The 24389-nt window shown below is 39.5% G+C and overlaps 1 protein-coding gene across 23 annotated transcripts; it reads right to left on the bottom strand.

Moving 5' to 3' along the window:
• Window positions 1-1336: 1336 nt before the first annotated feature.
• Window positions 1337-24379, bottom strand: TCAIM (T-cell activation inhibitor, mitochondrial). Of its 23 annotated transcripts, none has more exons than XM_046923264.1 (12): window positions 24258-24379; window positions 22524-22595; window positions 19007-19078; window positions 16728-16863; window positions 15662-15815; window positions 14236-14482; window positions 12925-13047; window positions 10687-10784; window positions 8206-8297; window positions 6178-6410; window positions 5535-5666; window positions 1337-2619 (listed from the first exon to the last, which is right to left on the bottom strand). In XM_046923264.1, the coding sequence occupies exons 2-12, from the start codon at window positions 22550-22552 to the stop codon at window positions 2394-2396; spliced, it is 1542 nt and encodes a 513-aa protein (XP_046779220.1). In that variant the 5' UTR covers window positions 22553-22595; window positions 24258-24379; the 3' UTR covers window positions 1337-2393. The 23 variants fall into 23 exon arrangements, with proteins under 23 accessions (XP_046779220.1, XP_040538299.1, XP_046779204.1 ...); XM_040682365.2 differs by having other exon boundaries at window positions 24239-24379; XM_046923248.1 differs by having other exon boundaries at window positions 24143-24379.
• Between the last annotated feature and the right edge of the window lie 10 nt (window positions 24380-24389).

The raw sequence follows: 24389 nt of genomic DNA on the forward strand, positions 1-24389 counted from the left end.
TAAATGGGCAGTTGTGTTCAAAATAAACCAAAGTTATCAAAATAAATATCCATAACATGCATATTAAATTTAATCATTTGGTTTTTTCCCCACAGTTTTTCTTAATGCATTTAAAGAACGTTTTGAGGACAGAATGTTTGTAAAGCCAACTCAACCATTCTGTAGTAAAACCGACCTACAGAAAACGTGCTGTACAATAAGTCATTTAAGATTGAAACCTTACAGTGCTGAATGAGTGGACTACAGGCAACCTCTGTTTTGCTGCTGTTCAACTTCTGAGCAGTTTTCAGAGATTTTAGCATGCATCTCCTTTCCCTGGATGGGACAGCAGTAGAACTGGAAACCCTTGTCCTGTTGCACAAACCCAAGAGTCCAGATGTAAACATCCAAAGGCTGATAACCTTCTCTTCTGTGGGCTGACATATTTTGCTGGAAGATTTTATGTACTTCCCCTCTAGAAGAATGGTGAGACTCATCAGATCTGCTCCAGACTGGAAGTGTCTAGCGGTGATTATATCCATTACTCTCACATTTCAGCTCCATTCTATTCACTCTTTCCTGTCCTGGCCTAGTCGGGGTCCTCACCAGATCATTATACTTGCTGAAAGATCCCATGCTCTATTTCGCAACGGCTCTTTACAGCTTATGTTCCAGACAGTTTTAGTTGTCTTCTCAAAGATTCAAAGAGAAGGTTCCCAGGTGCAGCTCCTGCTTTCCTGTGACATTAATGTCAGTCCTCATTCAAGCTCTTAGTGGGATTCCTGTCACAGTCACATCAGATTCTTGGTCGAGTTTACTTGCCTTCCCTCATCAAACATTTTCTCTCTTCTACAGTCAAACTGGACAGCTGCTTCTCTTGCCTGAATGCTTGCAAAGAGGTATTCAATTCAAGCAAGAAAAAGAAAATTGCTTTTATTCCTAAAGGCAGCCTACTTTCAAAGAGCTATTACAGGGAGTATTGGTAGGCTCCAATTGATGGGAGTGGCTCATTTGCTTAGTACAACTGCAACATGGACATTATTGTCAATGCTAGATGGAATGAGGGGGAGTAACACGCAACAGAAATAAACTGCTTAGTCAGAAGAAACTATCAGCTTATCTTTAGAATCTATCAGCAATAATTACCGATAATTTGACTGAAGTGAAGGCCCAAGATCATCTCTGCCTCTCTGTTTTATAAAGAGACAGGCTTGACATCACAGTGGCTTCTTTTAAGACTGGCAGTAACTTAAAACTGGACCTTTCAATAGGGAAAAAACAAACAAACAAAACAACAACAAGGAACCCTGGCAACTACCTTCCCTCAGTACAGATGTAAATACAAGGCAGGCCAACATCAGACAAATCCTTTTTATTTTTTCTTTTGCCAGTTGTTATAGGGGAATTAAAGTTCAGAACCATTAAGCTGTTAGTTCTTCTCAAAGGATGTTTTTCAAAGTAGTAGCCCACATACAAAATACATCTTAGCATGTATTAAAATGAAAAAGTGTTGTCAAATTCACACCTCGTATCTCATTTTATTCAAAGAATAAAGTACCAGTAGGGATACACATTTGCTCTACGGAAAATTACTGCAAGCTCCTTGCTCTCACTGAGAAGTACTTACTCTTGCAGACAATCCCACTCAGACCAGTGCTACTTTTCCTTAGATGATCCATTAAACTACTCAGGCAGTAAGTGCTGTGAATGGGATTTGCAATCTGTTAGGAGTATATGTGAAGAGGATGGTCTGTATTTATGAAGCAAGTGCTGGGAAACAACAGAACGACACCTCCTTTACAACAGACGCAGACAGTACCACTGGCATACGTTGAAATTCTAAGGCAACAATATTGGACCAGGATATGAAACTGTACTGCAGAGACCAAGCTTAAGTACTGTTTTCTTCTGCAGAGCAGCCGTACTCTGATTTTTTTTTTTTAATATTTAAATTTATTAAGAGGTAGCAATATGGAATGCCAATATTGCCACCAGATTACGTATTCAGTTTCTGCACTGAAAAAAATCCTTTATGACAATACGTAGTGTCTTGTTTGAGTAGTATACTCCATGTTTAAGGACGTCTATCCAGCAATACTTATGTATATTAAAAATACACGTGCACATTTCCGCAGACTGGCAATGTCACATCTTTTCATTGGTAACTATAAAAATGCAGTTTCACACTGCTACCGTACACCAGGACTCCCACAGTAGTACAGAGAACGTACAGATCTCTTACCTAGAACTGGTAATACTCTGCATTGTGCAAATTGTCCAATCCTTTCTGAGCAGCAGTTAGAAGAAAATTTGAGGATATCAAAATACAGATTTAAATAATTTACTCTTAAAAACACACATATTTATAGCCTCCTACAGAAAATAAACGATTCATCTGATTATCAGATATGTCCTCAGCTTTTCCAGTTCCAAGGTATACACAGGTCTCCATCCTGCAGCACGGAGTAGAAATGTGAAATGCAAAGGTGCATGCCTTGTAGGTATGGCAATGATTCTTGCAGCAGTCGCTTACAACAATCTATCATCTGTGCGCTGGTGACGCTGGGCTCCTTATACAGCCGATCCAAAGAAAACTTCTCAGCAGAAGTATCTATCAGCTCTTTTTCTGTAATCATCATCCTAGAAAATAAAGACAGCATCCAGGGACAAAATTAGAACTTCTACAAATATTAATCTTAAGAAAAAAATAAGCTGGACTACACGTGCTCCCATGACTATGCACAGCAGCGTGCCCACACACTTCAAAGCCTGCAGAATCATTTTTTTTTTTACTAACCAGGTGGTCAAAAAAATACCAAGAAGAAAAGCCCTGCGAGGATCCATTTTTAATATGAGATAGAAATACTCAAATAACCATGAAAGTACAAGCTTCAAGAGTAAAATCATATTAGTAACTACCTTGCCTTCTTAACTAAGACCAGTGATCTTGATCATGTCTTAAAAAAATAACGGATGACAGGTACAGTCATCTTACATTAAATGGGTTACTAACTTACTAATTGCAGGAAGCATACAGAATACTGAAACAATAGCTTACAGATTTTTTTGTTCATTCACCCCAGACAAACAGTAGTAAGACCACATGATAAATTCAGGCTTCTCAGAAATAAAGTTAACCTGCAGAATCAAGAGTCTCTGAAACTGTTGATTGAATGATCTGGATATAGTGCAGGTTCAGCAAGACTGTAAGCTCAGGCACTGTGCCACATTAACACAGCTACGCCTCTTCCAGAGTCAGCTGGTGATCAGAACAGCACACTGCTACACACTGAGGTTACAGGCCCCCACATCTCCTGCCTGGCTCTGGGCTGGACCAGACCTGGAAACGCAGAGGGATTGGAGTGTAGTGCTGCTCTTGGGTCAGCTTGGATTCAGCTAGGTCTGGTAGTGTCAGCACCGTCGGAGGTGAGATGACTGTACCTATTCAGTGAGGCTCCAGATTCCAGAGCTGGTGCTACCTCTCCTCCAATAAGTACTACTGTGAGAGGAGCTCCAAACTAAGTACAGTCACAGCTATTGAGACTACTGGCCTTGCATTAAATGTCTGCTGAAGGGGCTCAACATCACTCTTCATCTGAGGTGAGTGCAGGAGCTGCTTGCATTTGCACAGCACTTCACATTCTCTGACACCTGTGAGCCAAGATCTCCCCTTCTGTGAAGCTTCAACCTCCCTTAAGGATATAAAGTTAGCTGCACACAGTGAGAAATGCAGGCTTATTTTTAGTTGCTTCCACAAAGATGCTTAGACCTCAATAAAACACAGTATAAAACAGACATCACGCAAAAGTGAAGAAGTAGATCCATATTAAATCCTGTATTCCTAGACAACTGACATTATTCACGTAGGTAACACAATTTTGTAGAAGAGTAGCATCCAAACTCTCCAGCACATCAAGCCATACAGAATTCCAGCTACACTATGCCATCTACTGCATGTAAAACATTCATCTGCACATGCAAAATATATCCAGTGCATCTCAAAATACTTTCCTTTCTCTCAGATTCCCTTTAACAGCCATGGGAAAAAAGATCTACTGAATGCTCTTAACATGAGACAGTGCTTCCAGCTTCAAGTATTTAGTCAAGTACAGACTGTCAAAAACAGGAGAGGAGTACAGAGTAAAAAGAACACCATAATTTTACCCCATTCATACAGCCTTTCCAGAAGCTAAAAGATGATGGGGTTTCAACAGACTTTTGATATGACTGAGATACTTAGCTTTGCCTCTTACATTGTTACAACACAGCTGCCTATACTCTGAGGGGAGCCCCACATTTCTTTCACTGCTAACCTAAAGATGTCATTTTTTCTGGGTAGTCTTGATGATGTGGGGTGGCATGATGGTTTCAGGGGGAGTGTGTTACCAGATGCAAGTGCATACATTTGCTACAACATCCCTCTCAACCTCCACAGACATACATTTCCATCAGTCAAATATGGGCAGCTGGATAGAGCACCATTCAGCAGTTATCACTTACATGGCAACAATAACCAACCCTCAGAGCTGTGCCTGGGTTAAGAAAAACTCCAGTAAGCCTCCATGCTTTACCAAAGTCCATCTCCCATATGAATCCTCCCAAGGCAGTGGATCTTAACTGAGCTAGAACCATAAAGCCTTCAGTAAGGCTCATTCCTAAAATAATCTTCAGAGAACATGCTGGGTCTACACATCATAGATACTCTCATGACAAAGTGTGACGTTTCAACAATTCATTACAGGCTTTCTAAAGCAGAAAAATAAACTTGCACTAACAACTTGTGAAGGGACAGTACCACCCAGTTACACATCACTGTGTTTTCTTCAAAATAGAATCTCCACTTAGTGCTCTTAATCCTTAAAGGCACATACAACATATAAGGTCAGCAACGAAGTACAGGTGTGCAGGATATCATTAGTTCCATAATAATAAGTGCTGGTACTGTGACTCACTATAGCCATCCCTCTTCTCACTAGCATCTGTGAAAAAGTACCAAGGAGCTATTTTTCCCATCATTCTACCCCTAGTTTTTCCTCTTCCTCTCATTATGCACTAACTAATCTTTTCCTCAACTGAGTAACAACTAGAAATAGTAATTCTCTAGTCAGACTCAGCTGTTTTTACTGTTTTCTTGTCACTGTGGAAATAAGTAGTAGAAGTTTGTTGATTTTCTTATTCAATAACAAGGACTCTTCTAGTGGGGAAGGAAGGAAAGGGTGGAAAAAAAGGGGAAAGAGGGGAAAGCCTCTTCCTTAGGGACATCGTAAAAACAACAACAAAAACACACAGGCAAAAATCCTTTACTTCTGAGTAAAGGACATACTATTTCTACAGCATGAAGGACAGGCATTTCCTAACAACTGTCTGTGTTCACAGCATACTTCAGTTTTCAACTCAGCAAAGCTGATAGGTAAAGTTTTGCCTTACAAACAGAAGTTGCTTTTCCATCAGAAGAGCAAAAACGCTATCATCAAAGTTCTAGCACCGCTACAAATGAGAAATTTGGTGTGCAAAGATTTTCATGAACAAAAATGTATTGAGATATAAACACTTACTCTTCCCTTCTTTTCAGATTCTCTCTTGCTTCCTGCGCTTTGGCAATAATAAACCATTGAAGGGTTGCTGGATCACAGACTGTTGGGATGGTAAAGTGTCCAAACTCATGTAAGCTTGGCGTGTATCTATCACTGTAATGAAACGTGATGGAAATGAAAAACAAGATTTTTTTTCCATGTAACTATTTGCATGAATTACTTACAAAATTGATTCTGAACACAGAAGTAAGATTATCAATAGGTAATCAGAATAGTAGGTAAAAAAATAATCAAGTTCAGCTCATAAGAATACGTAAACATCATACATAAGTCTTTCAATTGCATTTCAACACAGGCGACAATATTAAGAAGTATATATACTCAGCATCATTATATATAAATAAATGTTGTTCTTACAGCACAAAACCTTTAACATAAGATAAATCCTCCAACTTTAACTCCAACTTGAATGAAATATGCATTATTTCCTTTAGCCTTTCCCTAACCCATGTAAAGGCAAAAAAAAAAGCTTTAGAAATAAGACTGATACACCAAAAATCTGAAACTATTATTAGTTTTCTTCTTAGTGCAAGCAATAATCAGTGTAATGACAAGAAAAAAGTAAGAGCTCCAGATGAAATAAATCTTTCCTGCAAACGCTCACCTTTCTAGAATCATTTGCAAGCCCCTCAGACTCTGTGGATGAAAAGGCAGTCGGCTGTCGAGTAGTTTGTTATAGAAAGAGTCCAGAGTGTCATAGTACTCTTCCAGAGTCAAGAGGGGTTGCAGCTCTTCTACATATATTACTTGTATGCCTCCCAGAAGTTGGCTTATCCGATCTTCCAAGAACAGCAGCCTCTCCTGAAGTTTATAATAATTTGGCAATCTCTCAAAAATCTGTGTGGAGACACACATACACAAACACTTTTTATGTTACCAGGCAAACAACTCAATTTTAAGATATGAAAAAACTAACAAGAGACACTGACAATGCAAAAAAAAAAACCAAAACAAACAAAAACAAAACAAAAAACCACCCACAAAAAACATGGGAAACAGCAATCAAGGAATATATAAAAAAAAGAAAGAGAAATACTGTATTATACATTTTGGAGTGAGATATAACGGAAGAAGTTCGTAAGTATTTTCAGTATTTACACTATAAATGCACCAATACGACACGACAAGATCAATGGATGCCCTTTATCTCTATGTATACAGAATCAACAGTCCCAGATGTAAGGCAAATTATAATCTAAGGCCTACATAAAATGTGTATCTACCATACGCTGTCATCGAGAGTGTCTTTGCCATCCTAACTTACAGATCAATTCCCCAAAAAGCAGAGAGCCTGTGTCACTGGGGCTAGCTCTTCCCAAGGCCTTGGCTAATAACGTAGTTTATCGGGAGTCTGGAGGAGGGAAGGAAAGAACCAGACATATAATTTACAAACCTCCACCAGAAAAGATTAAGATGCGATCAGACTTGTGAGCCAAGATGTAGAAAGTTGGTGACAGAGAGAAGGCTGTAAGAAGAAAGTCTGTCATAGTCATTATGTATCATCTACCCAGCTATTAGCAGAACACAGTTTTTCATTCAAAAAAATACTTCTGCTGGGACAATCAAGTGATTTCAGAATATCCTCTTTATAAATATGAGAGAGTAGTTGAATCCAAGCAGCTTTTGGCAAGTTAGAAAGAGGAAACACCTATCTCATTAAGGAACGGATTGGCTTTTTTCCTCCAGTATTAGAAAAATACTCGTATTCCAATGACTATCAATGCAAATCTCAGAGTAGAAAGCTTTGCACTCAATTCTAGTTTCTCATTTTATTAAGTTCATAAATCATTCCATATTAACAAAACATGGTTATTGTCTCCCTCAGTGAAATGTACAGGCAAAAATCCAAATTGCCACCAGAGAAAACTCTGGGTTGAGTGCTCAGTTTTCACATTATAACTGATTGGAACTCTGCAATAAAATAGTCTTATATTCTAGTTGGGTGAAATTTCCAACTACGAAATTCCTCTAATTATCTCCTTTATGTGGAAATATGTTTTGATAGAACTATTGCTAGCATTTTAATTACCAAGATTCAGGAAAATTTCCTTAAAGTGACATGCATTTGCATACAGTGCTTTATTACATAGGATGCCAGAAAGTTTGCAGAATCTGAACTTTACACAAACAACAGCAGAATTTGCATATTCACTAAAGATAAATTTCTGCAGCACCTCTATCATCTGCCTAAAAGAACAAAGTGAAGATACAGAGCTGGTTAACAGCCATTGACTGAACAGATCCCTTCGCAACTTCATTTAAGTCCCATTTACATCAACAACCAGAACAGAATTCCTAAATTCTTCATTGGAATGAGCTCTTTATAGATGAAGAAATATTCCGCCAGTGCTTATTGTACATATTACAGACTGGAATAATGCATAACTTATTAGTGTTATTTATATCTAATCAAAGATGAGACTGGTTTGTTAGTAGAAGCAGCAGTAAAGATCTGACAAAGATTGTTGTTAGTAAGATTAAATTTAGGATGCGACGTACAAGGTTATGCTAAACATAGCAGCCATGTTTTTTTCCTTTAAATTACTCATCAGTAATCAGCAACAATATTTTGGTTGTAGTTTAAAAAAGGATGTCATAACAACAGACAACAGCACTTGCTCTGAAACCTTACTTTGGTCCAGTGATGGTGAACATCCATGGTCCCCAGCATTACGTGGCCTGCCGCACTCATACCTGAGCGGTCTGTGAAGACCAGCGTGCGTCCTAAAGATCAAAAGCAAGCTCCTGATTAATTCTCATTACTGCAGTCATTCACACAGTTATGTAAGACGCAGGCATGCTACTAACGTGTCACAAGCAACATATTTTCTTAGCACGAACAAAATGAATAGTTGCTTTCCTTATTCTCAAAATCCAAAAAAGTGATTCTGGAAAACTCTAGCTCAACAGTTTTCCACACAAACCTTAACTAGCTTTTGCTTTCTCCCTGTTGAAGCAGATAGATCCAGTAGATTTTTAGTTAACTGGACTTTTTCTTACAAAGACTATTTGTTAATAAAGAGAAGATATCAGCAAACAGCGCCCTCAAATAATCTATACAAATAACATATACCCAAGGAAATATGTGCTATATACTTAAGGTATACAGAAATACAGTAAAGGTCAAACAACCATTAGCATAACCATTCAACACTACTTCCACAACATTCTCTGAAATGTCTTCCTATTTGTTTTTTGCTTGTTTGTAAGATAGAATAGAAATAACATAAAAGACTGAGAGTTAAGTACAAAAATTCCTAAGGATTCTTCAGGGTAATAGCACATGTAACTGTTCATCAAAATAAGCTTCCAAAAGAAGTCTTCAGTAGAAGGTATTCATCTACAAGGCAAGGTTTAGTAAGAAGATTTGGAATGTAACAAGCACCAAAATCAGAGTGCCAAAAAACCAAAACATAAATAAAAGCACTTCATTACCATAAGATAAATAGATGACAATTTGTAAGCTATGCAGCATGAGTGTTAAATGACTGTAACTGTCTAAAATCCCTAAATAAAATGCTGCCTGCCAATCAAGCCAGGATTCTTGACATCCAAAGGGCACGTATAGCCTTCATAAAAAGTCATAATGGACAACTGTAAAAAAGGGTTATAAATCCACTTTTGATGTTATGCTCTCCAAGAACTACAAAGCTGAGACTGAAATAATTAATTAGGAATCTCTAGGATAGAAAAAAATAAACAATTGAATATAATGGCTTCCAATTGTGTGACCAGTTACTATTCTTCAAGTGTTTAGATGGCAAAGGCAGACAATTAGGTTAAAAAAGTATCTGTGGGAGAAACAAAGCTTCTCTTGAACTCGTCTCTCCACCTAAGCATACTGACATTTGAGCCTGCTCTCAGCAACTGTGTATCCAAAATCATTATGAAAGTGCAATGCGGACTACAAGACATCTAGCCCACCCTCCTACCCCAAGGCAAGATCAGCTGCATCTGTATAGTTCCTGACAAGAATTTATTTATCACAGAATCACAGAATGACTTGGGTTGAGAAGGACCACAATAGATCACCTAGTTCCAACCCCCTGCTCTGTGCAGGGTCACCAACCACCAGACCAGGCTGTCCAGAGCCACATCCAGCCTGGCCTTGAATGCCTCCAGGGATGGGGCATCCACAACCTCCTTGGGCAACCTGTCCCAGTGCATCACCAGCCTGTGTGTGAAAAACTTCCTCCTAGCATCTAACCTAAACGCCCCCTGTCTCAGTTTAAAATCATTCCCCCTTGTCCTATCACTATCCACACTTGTAAGCAGTCATTAATCATTCAGTATATTAAGTTATTAAGTGTATTACTAAAGTTACCAAGTATATTACTAAAGATCTTAAAAAACAGAGACTACAACGGGCTCCCAGGACCTCTCCAGTACTTTACATCCTTAGCATGTGTAGATAAAAAAGCTAATTTGTAATCTGACACAGTTTAAATCTACTATTTATTGTCCTACTCACTTCACCTTTTCACAAATGATTAAGTGAACCTCCAAATGAAATCCACTCAGAACTGAGTATCTGAAGACAGGCATAAAACATTACAGTTACAGCAAAGAGCTACTGCCACAGGTCAAACAGCTGTATCAGTATGTCAGGTTTATGGAATATTTTAGTTTTTCCTGAGAAAAGACTTCAATGTAAGTATTTTATGGAACACATATGGTACGATGATACAATTTTAAAGGGGTTCTAGTAAGTCCTCCTCATACTGACTCTTCAGAGATTTACTGGCATTTTTGTCTTGCATCGACCAGGGGTAACAAACTGTTGTTAACCACTGCATCCTTTCAAAGACACAGGCTGGATTTTTGTTTTTACTGCTTAGACTAGTGACTTCACCTCACTCAGCCTGCATTTACTGAGAAGCAAAATAAAAGCTGAGTGTAGCGAATATAATGGAAGGAATGGTCACTTCAAAAAAACAGCTAGTAGCTTACAATGTAAATTCTGACCAGCTTTTCAGTAAGCCTGACAAGTTTTCCTGCAGCTATCGAAAGCACTTGTGAAAACCAACAGAGTTCCCCTGCCACAGAAGACTCAAGTTAACCTCTGAATGAATACTATACATTAGGATATATGAAACAGGTAATGGAAACATACCTTTGACATTCTTTAATACTTCAGGTCTCTGTTGGACTAAGCGACCAAGACTGTGCAACTGGCTACAGCGATGAGCAATACCCCAGCTTCTCTGCCACCTAAAGAAAAATACAATGGAGAGCATTTCATTCTCAGCATAATAAAAACTAAAGAAAACAAAAAGCAACAGATGAATTGAGATACAGATAAGAAGCTTATAGCTCAAAAAAGTAACATTTCTTTAACACAAATAAAAGCAAAGACCTACTGAAAAGCTGTCTATGTCATATGCCATTTGAAGAGATAAAAGCCTAAACGCAATTGAACAATCTCTCTTGAAGTAAGCACCAATAACAATACAGGATAAAAAAGCAAAGTAAACCTCTCTAAGAGAAACAAATATAAAAGCTGGTGGACATAATAGAATTCGAAAATTGAATCTCTTGTTCAATAAGAAGGGAGTTAGTAAGTAAATAGCAACACACAGTGCAGTATTTGGTTCGGTCACGTGGCATGTAGTTGCTCTTTGCACATTGTGTAACGTTTGTCTAGAGGAGCAAATACTGTGTATAAGGAAGTTGGTTGTCTGTCTTTTTTTTTGTCCTAACTCAAAAAACCATGATTCTAGTGGTAAGTTGCTTTTTTATCATATTTTACAGTGGAGAAATCTTTGTTTCTATAATAATACCTTTGTTAAACCATACAGTAGCCAGGTTTTACACTGGGGACTTTAATAAATGCAATTTTGACATCTCTTCCATCACAGACAAAGCAAAACTATTACTTACATTTCAGAAAGAGCTTAAATCATAGTTGTCCCCATATATATATAAAAAAAAATATGTTCTTAATCTTCTGCCAAACCTCCAACTGTTGAAAAATGGGAAACTGGCATTCCCATATTGTATTGGGTTTGGCTGGAATTGACTCAATTTTCTTCATAGCAGTCCTGTGTTTGGTATTTGTTTTTTTTTTTGTTTTTTTTAAACTGTTGATGTTTTGGCTGTTACTGCATAACAGCATAGTGCATACAGCACACACCTCTTGGCTGTGTGCTGGCACAGCACTGAGGTCCTCTCTCTTTCTTCCACTCTGTCCTCATCAGCAAGTATACTGAGGGTGGGCAGGACTTTTGGAGGGGATAAAGCCAGCTGATCCCAACTGACCAAAAGGATATTCCAAGACCATATGATGTGCTCAGTAATAAAAGCTCAGGAAAAGGAGAAGACAGAGACTTTAGTAGTTATGGTGTTTGTAATCTCAAGGAACCGTTATGAATGTCGAGGTCTCAATGAATCAATTCCTTATTTTGGCTTGTTTCACACACAGCTTTGCTTCATTCCACTTGTTAAACTTTTATACTGATCCACAGGATCTCGCTTTTGCTCTTCCTGTTGTCTTCCTCCAATCACACTGGTGACACATGAGTGAGGGGCTGCCTTGTGGTAGTGAGGGTAATGGGAGGACAGTTGGACTAGATAATCTTGTAGGTTCTCTCCAACCTTGTGGTTCTATGATTCCATGTGTACTTAGCTGCTGGCTTTGATCAGACCACTACATCTAATTTAAAGAAATCCCTGACTGGAAAAAACACTCTTTGGGATGGAGCAATTGGCACTGCACCATGCACTTAAAATACAATTCAATCTATTATATGTCATTCTAATAACGACCTAATGTTGCCTAGCAATACCATTTTGACTTTCAGTAGCACCAGAGAGGGATAGAATCTGTAAGCCACCTTTTTATATCTTCTCCTCGGCCATCTTAAACGTACTCATTGAATGAAGCTAACAATCTCACTCTTCATTTTTCAAGCCTCTAAACATCAGCATCAGACTGGAGGATCACAGGTAGCAGCCTTCTATTAACATACTTAGTTTTCAGGTTCCTGGTACTTGAATTCATTTCTAAATGATGGATGGTTAATAACCCCTCAAAAAACAACAACAACAACAACAAACAAAAAAACAGAACAAAACAAACCACACACCCAAAAAACAGTGAGTCTATATAATGAGTTACACTTGCTAGCTCTTTTTGAGTAGATTGTCCCAGGAAACTTCTGTCCCACTAGAAATCTTCTGAAGAAATCTTACCCAGTGCAATAATATTATTATACATAGAGCTGTATTATACAGAGCTGTATACAGAGATACAGCTCTTTGGTGAAATAAGCCTTTAAAGCTTGTGGCATGACATTACACACTTACTTGCTTTGACTGCCTTCATGCAGATACAACGGATGTAAATTATTACCTGATATCTGAGAGCTGCAGTTGATGAGAGAGTTCAAACTTTAAACGTTCTAGTTCTTCTCTAAGTGGCAAACTCTTCTTCAGCTTTATAACTGCACTCGCTTCATTATCATCCAACCAGGACCTAAAAAAAAACCCCAAAAATGCAGAATGCTCTATTTTCTCTCATGCAAACAGTATATCTAACCAAAATAAAATGTTAGCATTAAGAATTCAAGTTAGAAGAAAAAAAGAAGTCTTTTTAAAGTAGAGGACAGAAGCTGAAACAGCTAAGCACTTCCCCTTAAAATATGAAGGAAACAAAATCTCATGGTCCTTGTTTTGAGGACTAGGCAATCAAATTAAACAAAAAGACTTTGACAGAGTTACAACAATTAGATTTTCAGAGTTGCGAAAAGTGGTGAGCAGCAGATTAGTGCTATTTATTTAGGGCAACAGCTCCAGAACTTAGTGCTTTAATGAATGAAATTCCCAATCACATATCTTAAATAAAACAAACAAACTAACCCCAGAATGATCTTCATAGACCATCAAATAAAGGAGATGGTACTAAAGGGCCAAGTTACACAACTCTTACAGAGCTGGGATGAACACAGATTACACAGGTCAAAGTTTTACTGTTTTCCAGTAATAACAACCACCAAATGCAACTCACAGTGCACTTCTGAGGCTTTGAATAAACAGACCATTCTATTTGTAGGAGAAAGTTACTCTTTAATTTAGCCTTATACAGTATTTTAAGGGAAAAAAAAAACAAAACAAACAAACCTGAACAAAAAAGGAGGTCCAGTGCCAAATGGCTAGGTATTGAAACAAGACAGTTAATACATAACTGTTTGTGTTGTCTCTTGTAAATATGTAAAAATAACTAAAAAACATTGTCTACTTGGTAAATCTTGATTAACTGTTTTACAGTAGCATAAGCACAGCAGTTTTCCTTGGGAAATGCTATGTAGGACAATGGATACTTTTTAGTCTGAAGATGCTACTATCTCAATGCTTAATTTATTTCAAATTGAACTAAGTCTCACTGTTATAAAAAGGGCTTTTGAGACAGCATTCTTAATTTGTCCTCAAAATCAGCACACGCAAACAGTTTATAAATGACTAACTTCTAAATCATGATGCATACAATGGAAGTTCAGTATTTATAATTGCTTTAATTTACGGTTGGTACCCCAAACAACACATTAGAAGCACAACGCTATGTCATCTGGCAACTTAAAACATTCCAACTTTAATTTTCATGTACTACCTCCTTTCATGCATTATTATCTTACAAGAAACATAATCAAATAAAAGCCTTACATACGTTAAAGTTGTTTCCACTCTTTGGGCTTGGTCTAGTTCTTCTTCAGGATCCTTGAATCCAGTAAATGAATAGTAAGTCTTATCCCATTTGATAGGTCTGTTCAGTGTGCTTTTTGCTTCCTTATGGGGCTGAGAGTTCACACTCAAACTCTGAATATGCTCCGTAGACAAACTGCAGGAGTTGAGAATATCTAATACTGTGCTCAGGAGATCTCGTGTGTGTAAAGTAAAACTGACCGCTCGAAACCCTACAAAATACAAGTTTCACAAAATTAGCATTATTTAATTGACACTGCTTTAAATGCTTTCATATTTCTCTCATACATGAACTAAAGCAAAGGTGCACATAGGTAGAAATTACTATCACATTGTTTTTTCAATATTCACTGCAACACTGAAAGCATTTGAACCTTTAAAATTATACGTTCCCAAAACCATAAACATTTTTAAGCAACTGAATGAGTGGATAAATTGGAAACCTAGTCATAGGTACAGTAAAACCCATGAAAAAGTGCATTTGCCTTAGAAGTGGCAGTCCAAACAATTCCTATCAGTACTCATCATCAGTTTGCATAGAATATACTGTGGAAACGCAGTAGTGTAACAGCTCTTCACAGACTATGAAGAAAAGCTTCAGAATAGAACATTACACTTGCACACTGGATAAAACTAAGGTCCAGTAGTTAAGTGTTTGGACTAATTGCCCCATTAGATAGCAAGCCAGTCCTGGAGTAAAAAGCAGAAGCTTTTAAACTGTTCAATTGTTATTTTAAATAGACTGAACATACTGCTACTATTTTCTTGAATACAGTATTATTTTGTTGTATTTTACTAGAGTCTCTCACAATTAGCTCATGTTTCTTGACCAGCAGGATACAGAACATGAAACTCCTCTGTTACATAAGGCTTACTGACCCACCAGAGACAAATATGGAAAACAAAATCAATCAAAACCTGTATTTGAAATGTGACAGTATTGTCTGTATTCTCAAAGCTAAGAGTCCATGTAGCAAATTCAAACTTCAGTTATTAACACAGAGCTTCTGATTTCAGAATAAATTCCTGCTGATCCTATAAGTGCTCTGATACTGAGTACTACACATTGCCTTTAAAAAAAACAAGGACCTTGCTGTAGTTCCACTTACATACAAACAGTGGTACTAAGAGCACTACAACTATAATTGACAACTATGTTTTTCACTTCATCATATTGTCACTTTATTTCAACCTCAAATTCTCATTTTTTCAATGCTTTTTGAAGCCCAAATTGTTTAATTACTTGAGACAGTCTTAGCTGGCCTCATAAACATTTTCATGGTTTGACAGGATTTTATTCAGTTGAAAAGTCATTGCAATTGCACACAGTTAAGGAATGGTCTTAAAGAATTTTAATACAGGAAGATACATTCTGCATGATATAAAAGCACCTGAAGTACTGAAGGATTCTTGAACATTAGAAGAGTTTGGTTCTCTTTCTCTTACATAAAAGGTAAGCTGAGTTGGCTTAAAGGAGTGAAACCCTGGTTTCTGTAGATTCTCCAAGTAGCCATTTAACCTCTTCAGAGAGTTTTCATTTACTGCCTGTTAGAAAAAAAATAAATAAAAGAATTACAAATGCGGCCAGTTCTCATCTAAACGTCTTCAATCTCACATGTAGAATTTGTTTTTACCATCTGCCAGCTGCTCTTACTGAATAGTCATACAGCTCATATTTTCAGTATAAATGAATAATTATCTTGCACGAATTCGCTGCATGATATACATACTTGTACATGCCTGCACAAACTTCATTTTTAAGGCTCTTGAGCTTAAAAAAAAATCAATTGATTTCAAATAGAATGTACAGCCTTTCAAGCAGTAAGTATTACAAATTAGACTGGAAGAATTTAGTCTGGAAAAGAGGAGGCTCAGAGGAGACCTCATTGTACTCTACAACTTCCTGAAGGGAGGCTGTGATGAGGAAGGGCTTGGCCTTTTCTCCCAGGCAACAAACAGGACTGGAGGAAACAGCCACAAGTTGTACCAGAGGAGATTTAGATTAGACATAAGGAAAAACTTTTTCTCTCAGAGAGTGGTCAGGCACTGGAATGGCCTGCCCAGGGAGGTGGTGGAGTCGCTGTCCCTGGCAGTGTTCAAGAGGCGTCTGGATGAGGAGCTACGAGAGATGGTTTAGTGGTTTGTGGTAGTAATGGCGATGGGAGGACAGTTGTACTAGATGGTCTTGTTGGTCCCTTCCAACCTTGTGATTCTATGATTCTAATTTCAAATTTTCATCACAACTAAACAGAAAATATAACCCATAAATTAAATAAAAAAAAAAGTTTATTTTTCTCAAGAATAGATGCCTTAAAAAAAACAGCGCTTCCTTTTGCTCTTTTGTAACAACTATATTTGGCCCCAGTGCCTTCTCCACTCTGACAGCACAGAAAACAGATCACTCCCATCTTTGACATACGTCACATTTACAAAGAAAGCCCACTGCAAGATTTTTACCCTCTCTTTGGGATGCTGGCCAAAGAAATCTGGATGCACAGCAAAGTAGAAAGGTTTGAGAGCATGGATGACATCAGCTCCTGACAAAGTTCTTGACTGAATAATGCATTGTAGCAGTATCTTCTCCAGACATAACCTAACAAAGAAATAAAATGTTTATGTGTGATGCAACCAACCACGCGACAAGCTGACATAAATTACATTAGAATGTGACAGAATGGAGTAAACATTCCCAGTTGCAAATATAATCATTTAAAAGTGTTATTATAGAAGTCTGAGGGCTGGATTTTTTTTACCCTTGGGACTCACCATGCTGTATTAATATCGAGCAAACCTAATAGGTTCCAGACACAGTGGATGCTAATGGCAGATTAAAGACATTTAAGCACAACAACATTTTCCTCTAAAGCAGGCTCAAATGCTAATTTCCCAGTCATGTAGTTGGAATGATAAAGACTGGCTTTAGTGGTACTTTTTGCAGACATTCCTGAAGCTGCTGCTAAAAACCAACCCTTATATACTTTTGAACCTCCAAGTAAAAACCACAGCCCTCCCATTTTTTTTCCAAGCAGTACCAAAGAGTATTAAATTTTACCCAGAAATAATCAAAAAAGTTCTGCATTTGAGGACCATACAGTCATGACAATTCTGAAACAAATTCAATCTCATCTCCCAAAAATACCCCTTTAAAGGCATCTAGTAAAAGGTGACAGTACTTTTTTGTCCTTTGATCTTCATGGAAAGAGAAGAAAACAAGGACAAAAAGCAATTTCAGGGATACAAAAAGATGACTGTTTCAAGTAAGAACAGAAAGAAAAGTTAAGTTCTAGAAGTAGAGAAAATACTTAAGATTGAATATATTTGCTCATGCATAAATTAAACAACAGTTCTGCAAAGAGATATTTGTGTAACAGAAGACTAAAATGGAAGAAAAAAGTTCTGAATTGAAGACCACCACTACTTCCTACCATGACTCAAAGCTGATATCCAAGCAGCATGTTAACTACGGTATATACAAAAATGCAGGAATAGGCAAAGTGTAAATATTTAGTAATACTTCTCCCTTATCTGATGTAACAAATTCAACTGGCCAATCATTCCCTATGCGATTAACATTCATTTAGTTTGCAGCTCAAAAGGGTAGGGATTCTGCTCTGCTAAGTAACACAATACTGTTTCACTTCTCACAGTACCATCCATTCGGAGGACTACAAGCCCCAGTAAGAAAAGATAAGGCAAGGAAGAGACAAAGCTGCTTCCAATTCACATCAAATAGTAACTATATGATATTTTAATATTAATAGTAAGCAAGACCGTTTGTACAAAGAGCTATTCACTCAGCATCCTCCAGCAAATAATAATCCTGGACACAGAAACATGTGAGACTATTTTCTGATTGCTCTTGCTAATTTAAAAAATACCTCCAAAGCCCTAAATCTCTGCTCAGACAATAAGCAGTCTCTCTCGTTGGGGGAAATGTTAAATGACAACAGTTGAGTTGTCAAGCAGATGCTATGACCCTTACTTTACCTTTCTTCAGTCAACCTTTCCAGCTCTTCAATTAGAAATATGAAAGCAGTTAAAGCTAATGGTTTCTGCCTCTAAGAGGAAGGCAAATATTTAACTAGCAGGTCTTAAAAGTCAGCTCGCTGAAAACAGGAAAAGTTTTTGTAGAAAAGTGGGAAGGAAAACTTGTAATGTAAGAAGACTGATTAAATTTCTGACTGTTTTGACTAAAGACAACTTTTGAGAGTGTAGCTTAAATAGAAGATAGAAGTACATCATTTAATACAGGCAAAAATTTCTACCTCTTTGCTGGTAGCATCTGAGAAAGACCCCAAGACTAGTGCCCTGGTATCAGCTAGGATGGAATTAATTTCCTTCCTAGTAGCTGGTATAGTTCTCTGTATAGGATATTTCAGCTCCTCATGCTGCCCTGAAAAACAGGGGCTGGGGAGGGGTGTGCACAGATAGCTGGGAGGGGCAGAAATGGGACATCTAACCCAAACTTGCTAAGGGGTTATTGCATACCATATTGTGTTGTGCTGAACTATAAAACTGGGGAAACTGCTGCTCAGAGACTCACTGAGCATTGGTCAGGGGGTGGTGAGCAACTGCATCACTTGTTTTGTGTATTCTTCTATTGTTATTATTTTCTCTTGCTTTTCTGTCCTGTTAACTGTCTTTATCTCAACCCACAAGTTTTCCCTTTTTTCTGATCCTCTACCCCACCTCACTGTGGGGGGAGAGAGTAAACAGCTGCACAGTGCTGAGCTCACCGCTGAGTTAAACCACTTTTGGTGCCCATCGTGGAGCTTGAAGGTAGAGGTAACAACAGATCTGACAAGAGCCTGTTGAAACAAAACTGTAATAAGCATTACATTAGTTTAATAGTTGTTGGTTACGATGTTGATCCTTTTACTCTCAGAGTTGTAATGCTTGTTCTGACAGCTGCATTATGGAACACTTTACTTGCTGTCTGTACTCCCTCTTGCGCTGTTTACTATCTCACACTGTTACTGTATAACACTGACCTCTGTTAAAATTACTGGTTGTGAGATTAAACTGGTATTTGTATTCTGTACTGCCGTCATCTCCATACTTTGGTAACCATCTCCTGGAAACTATTAATAATTACACTCTTTACTATGTGTTGTGTTTTAACCCAGCAGGCAGCTCAGCACCACACAGCCTTTCACTCAATCCCCATCAAGCAGGATGGGGGATAGAATCAAAAGAAGGTAAAACCTGTGGGTTGATATAAAGACAGTTTAATAGGACCAGAAAGAAACCAAAAAACACCAAGCATATACAGAACAGGTGGTGCACAGTGCAATTCTTCACGATCCTATGGCTGATACCAAGTCAGTTTCTGAGCAGTGACCCTGTCCCAGCAAGTGTGAAATCATCAACCCACCAGGCCTTCCCAGGCTTATATTTCTTATTATTTATATTATTTTTATATTTCAGCCATTGTCCTCCATACCAGAGATGTATTATCCATTTGGATTCCTCTATTGAAGTACACATTTCATATTCATGGAAATTCTGTGCAATAGTGTTCATGATCAAGTCTACCCCTTGATCTCGAGCTCATCTATACATTGGATCTCCTCCTTGATGGCCTGAGGTGTCCATGGGCCACTGAGCTAAAAATAATTGACTTTTCTGTTGCTAGTTCAGATCTACCCAGGCCATTTCAATCCTAGCAGTAAAATCCATCTGCTACGTTCCTCGGTAGCACAACTCTTGGGTGCAACACTGCATGCTGTTGACCACTAGGGTCTTACACTCTACAATCCAATGTGAATTAAATGCCTCTTCATTAACATAAGTAGTAAGATCAGCACATTGAATCTGCCTGATGAACTGTCCACTGTAAACTGGAGAAACAATTTTCTTGGAAGAACCACCTTCTGAGCTTGCTTGTCCTCACAATCCACACATCCCTGTCTTTAAGGTCAAAGTAGATTTTCCATCCCATTTCTGCATATCCTCTCCATGGTCCTGCAGGTTAAAATCCCAGAGTAGCATATGGTGTGTACCCACTATAACCTCCCACTTGAGCAGAGGAATGTGTTTTTTGCACACCATCTCTCCTGCCCTGAAGAACTGTCATGACAGGAGGAGCCCAAAGCTATAGACAAAATGAACTCCACAGACATTTTAGAGGGATGGCCCACAGCCTATGGGAACAATATCTCCACATACACATCAAAAGACACGATGTAGATTATATGGTATGCTGGGTGGATATTGTCCTGGTATCTGTTTGAATAGAGTTAACTTTCTTCCTAGTCGCTGTCACAGTTCTGTGTTTTGGATTTAGGATGAGAATAATCTCGATAACACACTGATGTTTTAGTTGCTGCTGAGCAGTCAAGGACATTTCGGCTTCTTGTACTGCCCGGCCAGCGAGGAGCCTGGAGGTGCACATGGTGCTGAGAGGAGACAGAAGCGGGACAGCTGACCCAAACTGTTCACAGGGATATTTCACACCATATGGTGTCATGCTGAACAACAAACCCGGGCTGAGTATGCCAAGGGACTGTCACTAATTGGGGACTGGCCGGGCATCGGTCAGCAGGGGTGTTAGCAATTGCATTCGGCATTATTTGTTTACATTCTTTTATTTTCTCCTCCTTTCCGGTCCTAATAAACTGCCTGTATCTCAACCCACCACTTTTACCCTTTTTCTCCCCAATCCCACTGGAAGGGAGCAACTCATAGGCTGCGTGGTGCTGAGCTGTCTGCCAGGCTAAACCACAGCAAGTAGCCATCATCTTCTTATTCATAATATCAGGAAGAACTGAAGTAGTAAAGCACTACGGTAATATCATGCTGTTATGGACTGCAAAAGCTCTTAACAACAAGAAAATGCCACAGTTGCTCAGTGACAAAGGAAAAAGCTTTATCTGCATTGGCAAGAAAGGAAGCAGAGCACCCTGGATGAAAAGTTCACCTCACACGCATCACTATTTTGGATCCAGAAACACAAAACCAATTGCCTCACTGAGGAAAAAAAATAGCAGTTCTCTGCATATTTTTCTTTTGCAGAAAGTGGATACAAAGCTGTAAAAAAATTCTTTCCAGCAAAGGCAAAAAAAAAAAAAAAACCAACAAAAAACAACCAAGTAAATCCAATCACTTATCTATGTGATGGCAGCCTTTGACTAACAGCCATGTACAAAACCCACATCCTACAAGGTGCAGCTATCGAGAGGAAGAAGGGGGTTTGTGTCTCTCTTCATCTTGCTTCTATGCTATTTCCCATATCCACTCTCCAGCTACGCTGCACACTGCTTTCAGTTGTTAGGAAAAAAAGTTCCAGTGTACCTGGAAACTATTCATCGCTTCTGTCTGGCACTGCGTACCAGAAAAACGGCCAAGTATGGACAACTTCGTTTTCCTTGTTTTGTATCTAAACAACACTGCCGTGCTAGTAGGAAGGCTCAGGATTCCAGCCAAAAGTCTATTTTGAACTTGCTTAAAAGAGAAACGCTCAAAGGCCAAAATTAGTCTGCGTGACACAAGGATGAATTCACTCACTGGAGGTGAAAGACAGAACTCCGAGGCATCCTTCAAGCAAAGTGACAGAATAAATTAATTAAAATGGATGTAGAGAGAGAAAATGCAAGAGAGATGCTTATGGCTTCTTGCAGAAGCAGCAATAAATTATTCCAATGGCTTCCTTCCGATTTAAAGAGCAGAGAAAGGCTTTGCGTTAAAATCAAGGTCACAACCACTTTGAGGACAGCCCTCCCTACACCATGAAAGACATGAAACACAATCTCTACCAGAGCACATTGTGCAATCACGCTCCGGGGCAGATCTAATTTATTGATTGAATAATTCCCTTCAGCTCGCTTTTTGCTTCTTCTTCACATCTCTCTCAAGCTTAACTTTTTGCTTACAGCTCTGGCACAGACAAACTTTGTTAAATTAAGCTCTCCACTACAGATATATTCACACATTTTTAGACTCTGAGCTTTAATAACTCAGTAATATTTCAGATACCACGTTCAGGTTTAGAACATCATTTCCTCATAACTAAGCAATTCTAAAGCCCTCGCTTTGTCTACAGCCTTTTAGACTACTCGCTTGAGAACGACCATACAGACCTTGGGGATTTTCAACCATGCACACTCTGCTGATAACCTCAAGCTGCACAGATGAAAAAGGCCATAAAAAAAGCACGAAGTAAACAACAACAACAAAACAGCCCATCCATTTTGCACACATGCAAATCTTCAGCAAGCTTGACCATACGCCAATTAAGTCAGTAACATTTCTTACCTTCTCACAACTCTCAAACAGCAAAACATTTCAGCAACTCAGTGCTCTGGAAAACTTTCATCCATCCAATCACTTAAAGGGAAAAGAAAAGAACCTTGTTTAGTAGCAGACATCAGCATTTCTGCCCATTACTTACCAGTGCATGCTCTCACTCCCAGGTGGTAACTTTTCAAGTCAGACAAGCAATACATAATAGAGAACTCAAGCCTCACATAAAAATGTTTCCTGTTTTCTCTTGAAACAGTGGGTCTTACAAACATTAAGAGCTCCCACTGTGATTTGATGTGACTGAAGAGGAGTAGTTAAAGATGCTTCGGGTAGGGAAAATAAAATCCTTACCAATTTAATGAAACTCCATGCTATATTTCAGTACTCTAAGTTCAAAACTTCATAAGTGGGTGCGTTTTAAAATGTATAAGCCAAGGCTTTATGCTGTGGTCCCACAAAACACAAGTGGGAAGACTCACACAGCAGCACCTGGGAGCGTTTTGAGAAGTCTGACAATGATTTCTGAACTACACATCCATAACTGAGCATTTCCAAACAGAAGACAACCCACTCACATATCAGACTGCAACCACGCACCGAATACTCATTAGGGATGACGATCCCTATTGGCAATGTTTTCTTCCCAAGTTTTCAGTGCACTTCTGAGGACACTTTTCTGCACACTTTGCACAGCAGAGTGCATCCAGTGCGTATGCTATTTTGCAGCACTTGGGAGCGAGCTGTTATCTGAGAAACGCCATCCCTACTTGCCATACAGCAGGACGGTTACCGTGACTACTGTGCAAAACAACCCAGGTTTTACACGTGCACCTTTGTGACCCAAACACACATAATTAAGACTATGTTACCACATATTTCAAGCAGGAGGTAAACACATGCTGAGCTAAAACCTCCTTAGTTTATAAACCCTGTCTGCCGATTCCCAGCCAGGTGGGCCACACACCAACCCTTTCATTCCCAGCGTCCCTAACAACAGCCCTAAGCCACAATCTACACAAGCACCTTAACAAGCTCTCCAGAAATAAAACGCTTTTCTGTCCCTGTGCTTTTAGCTGCGAGGATTGGGACAGAGGACAGAAAAACACCAACAGCCTCACTGACGGGTGCTGGCACTTTATGCAACCAGACAAAAGCATCGTTGTTTCTCGTTAGAAATGCTCCATGAGCGGCTCAGCAATTGCTACGTATCTTAAAGTCTCGCGCTGCTATGCGAATCCCACCTTCAGCGCACCTCACACACACGCCGGCTACCACAAAACGAGTCGGTAATTACACGGCGGTCGTTCTGCCAAAGCCTTTACCAACCCGACACCGCAACCACGGCGCTTAACCGGGCTGTTCGGCCGTGCCGGATTCCGGCGGCAGCGTGAAGAAGACCGCACATAAACAAGAGAGATGACCGCATTCGGAAAACAGGTTTCAGCGGCGCTCGTGTGCTCGCTGAGGAAAGCACGTCCCAGCAACCCAACCGTCGCTATTTTTCAGGACCCCGACAGCTCGGCCGAAGGCACCCCGCGGTCCGGCCGCAACCGCTCACGTCGGGACGGGCACGGCCGGGCACGAGGCTCAGCTCCCGGGCGGCGGCGAGCCGCTCGCGGCAAGGACGATACCTCCCGCCCGGCGCCGTCACGGACAGAACCGAGCCCCGCCGCTCCGGGCCCGCCGAGCGGCCCCCGCCCACGCAGAGGACGCAGAGCCTCGCTCACCGCCGCGGCTGGACGGCTCCGCCGCCCTCCTCCCGCCGCCCGCCGAGGCTCGGCCCCCATCGCCCGGCGCTGCCCGCGGCCCCGGAAACGGCGGGGAGGGACGCGGCGCGGCGCAAAGGCGGCCGAGGGCATTCCCGCCGCGGGCGGGGCC

Source organism: Gallus gallus, chromosome 2 (genome assembly GCF_016699485.2).
Source record: "Gallus gallus isolate bGalGal1 chromosome 2, bGalGal1.mat.broiler.GRCg7b, whole genome shotgun sequence".
In the NCBI taxonomy this organism is placed as follows: Eukaryota; Metazoa; Chordata; class Aves; order Galliformes; family Phasianidae; genus Gallus; species Gallus gallus.

Excerpts from the sequence above, each read along its gene's own strand:
- TCAIM (XM_046923264.1), bottom strand. The coding sequence starts at position 22,552 with ATGTTTTGCTGTTTGAGAGTTGTGAGAAG. Across the intron at positions 14,483-15,661 it reads AGAATCCTTCAGTACTTCAG|GGTTTCGAGCGGTCAGTTTT; the intron begins GTGCTTTTATAT and ends TGTATTTTGTAG. Across the intron at positions 2,620-5,534 it reads AATCTGAAAAGAAGGGAAGA|GATGATGATTACAGAAAAAG; the intron begins GTAAGTGTTTAT and ends TTTATTTTCTAG.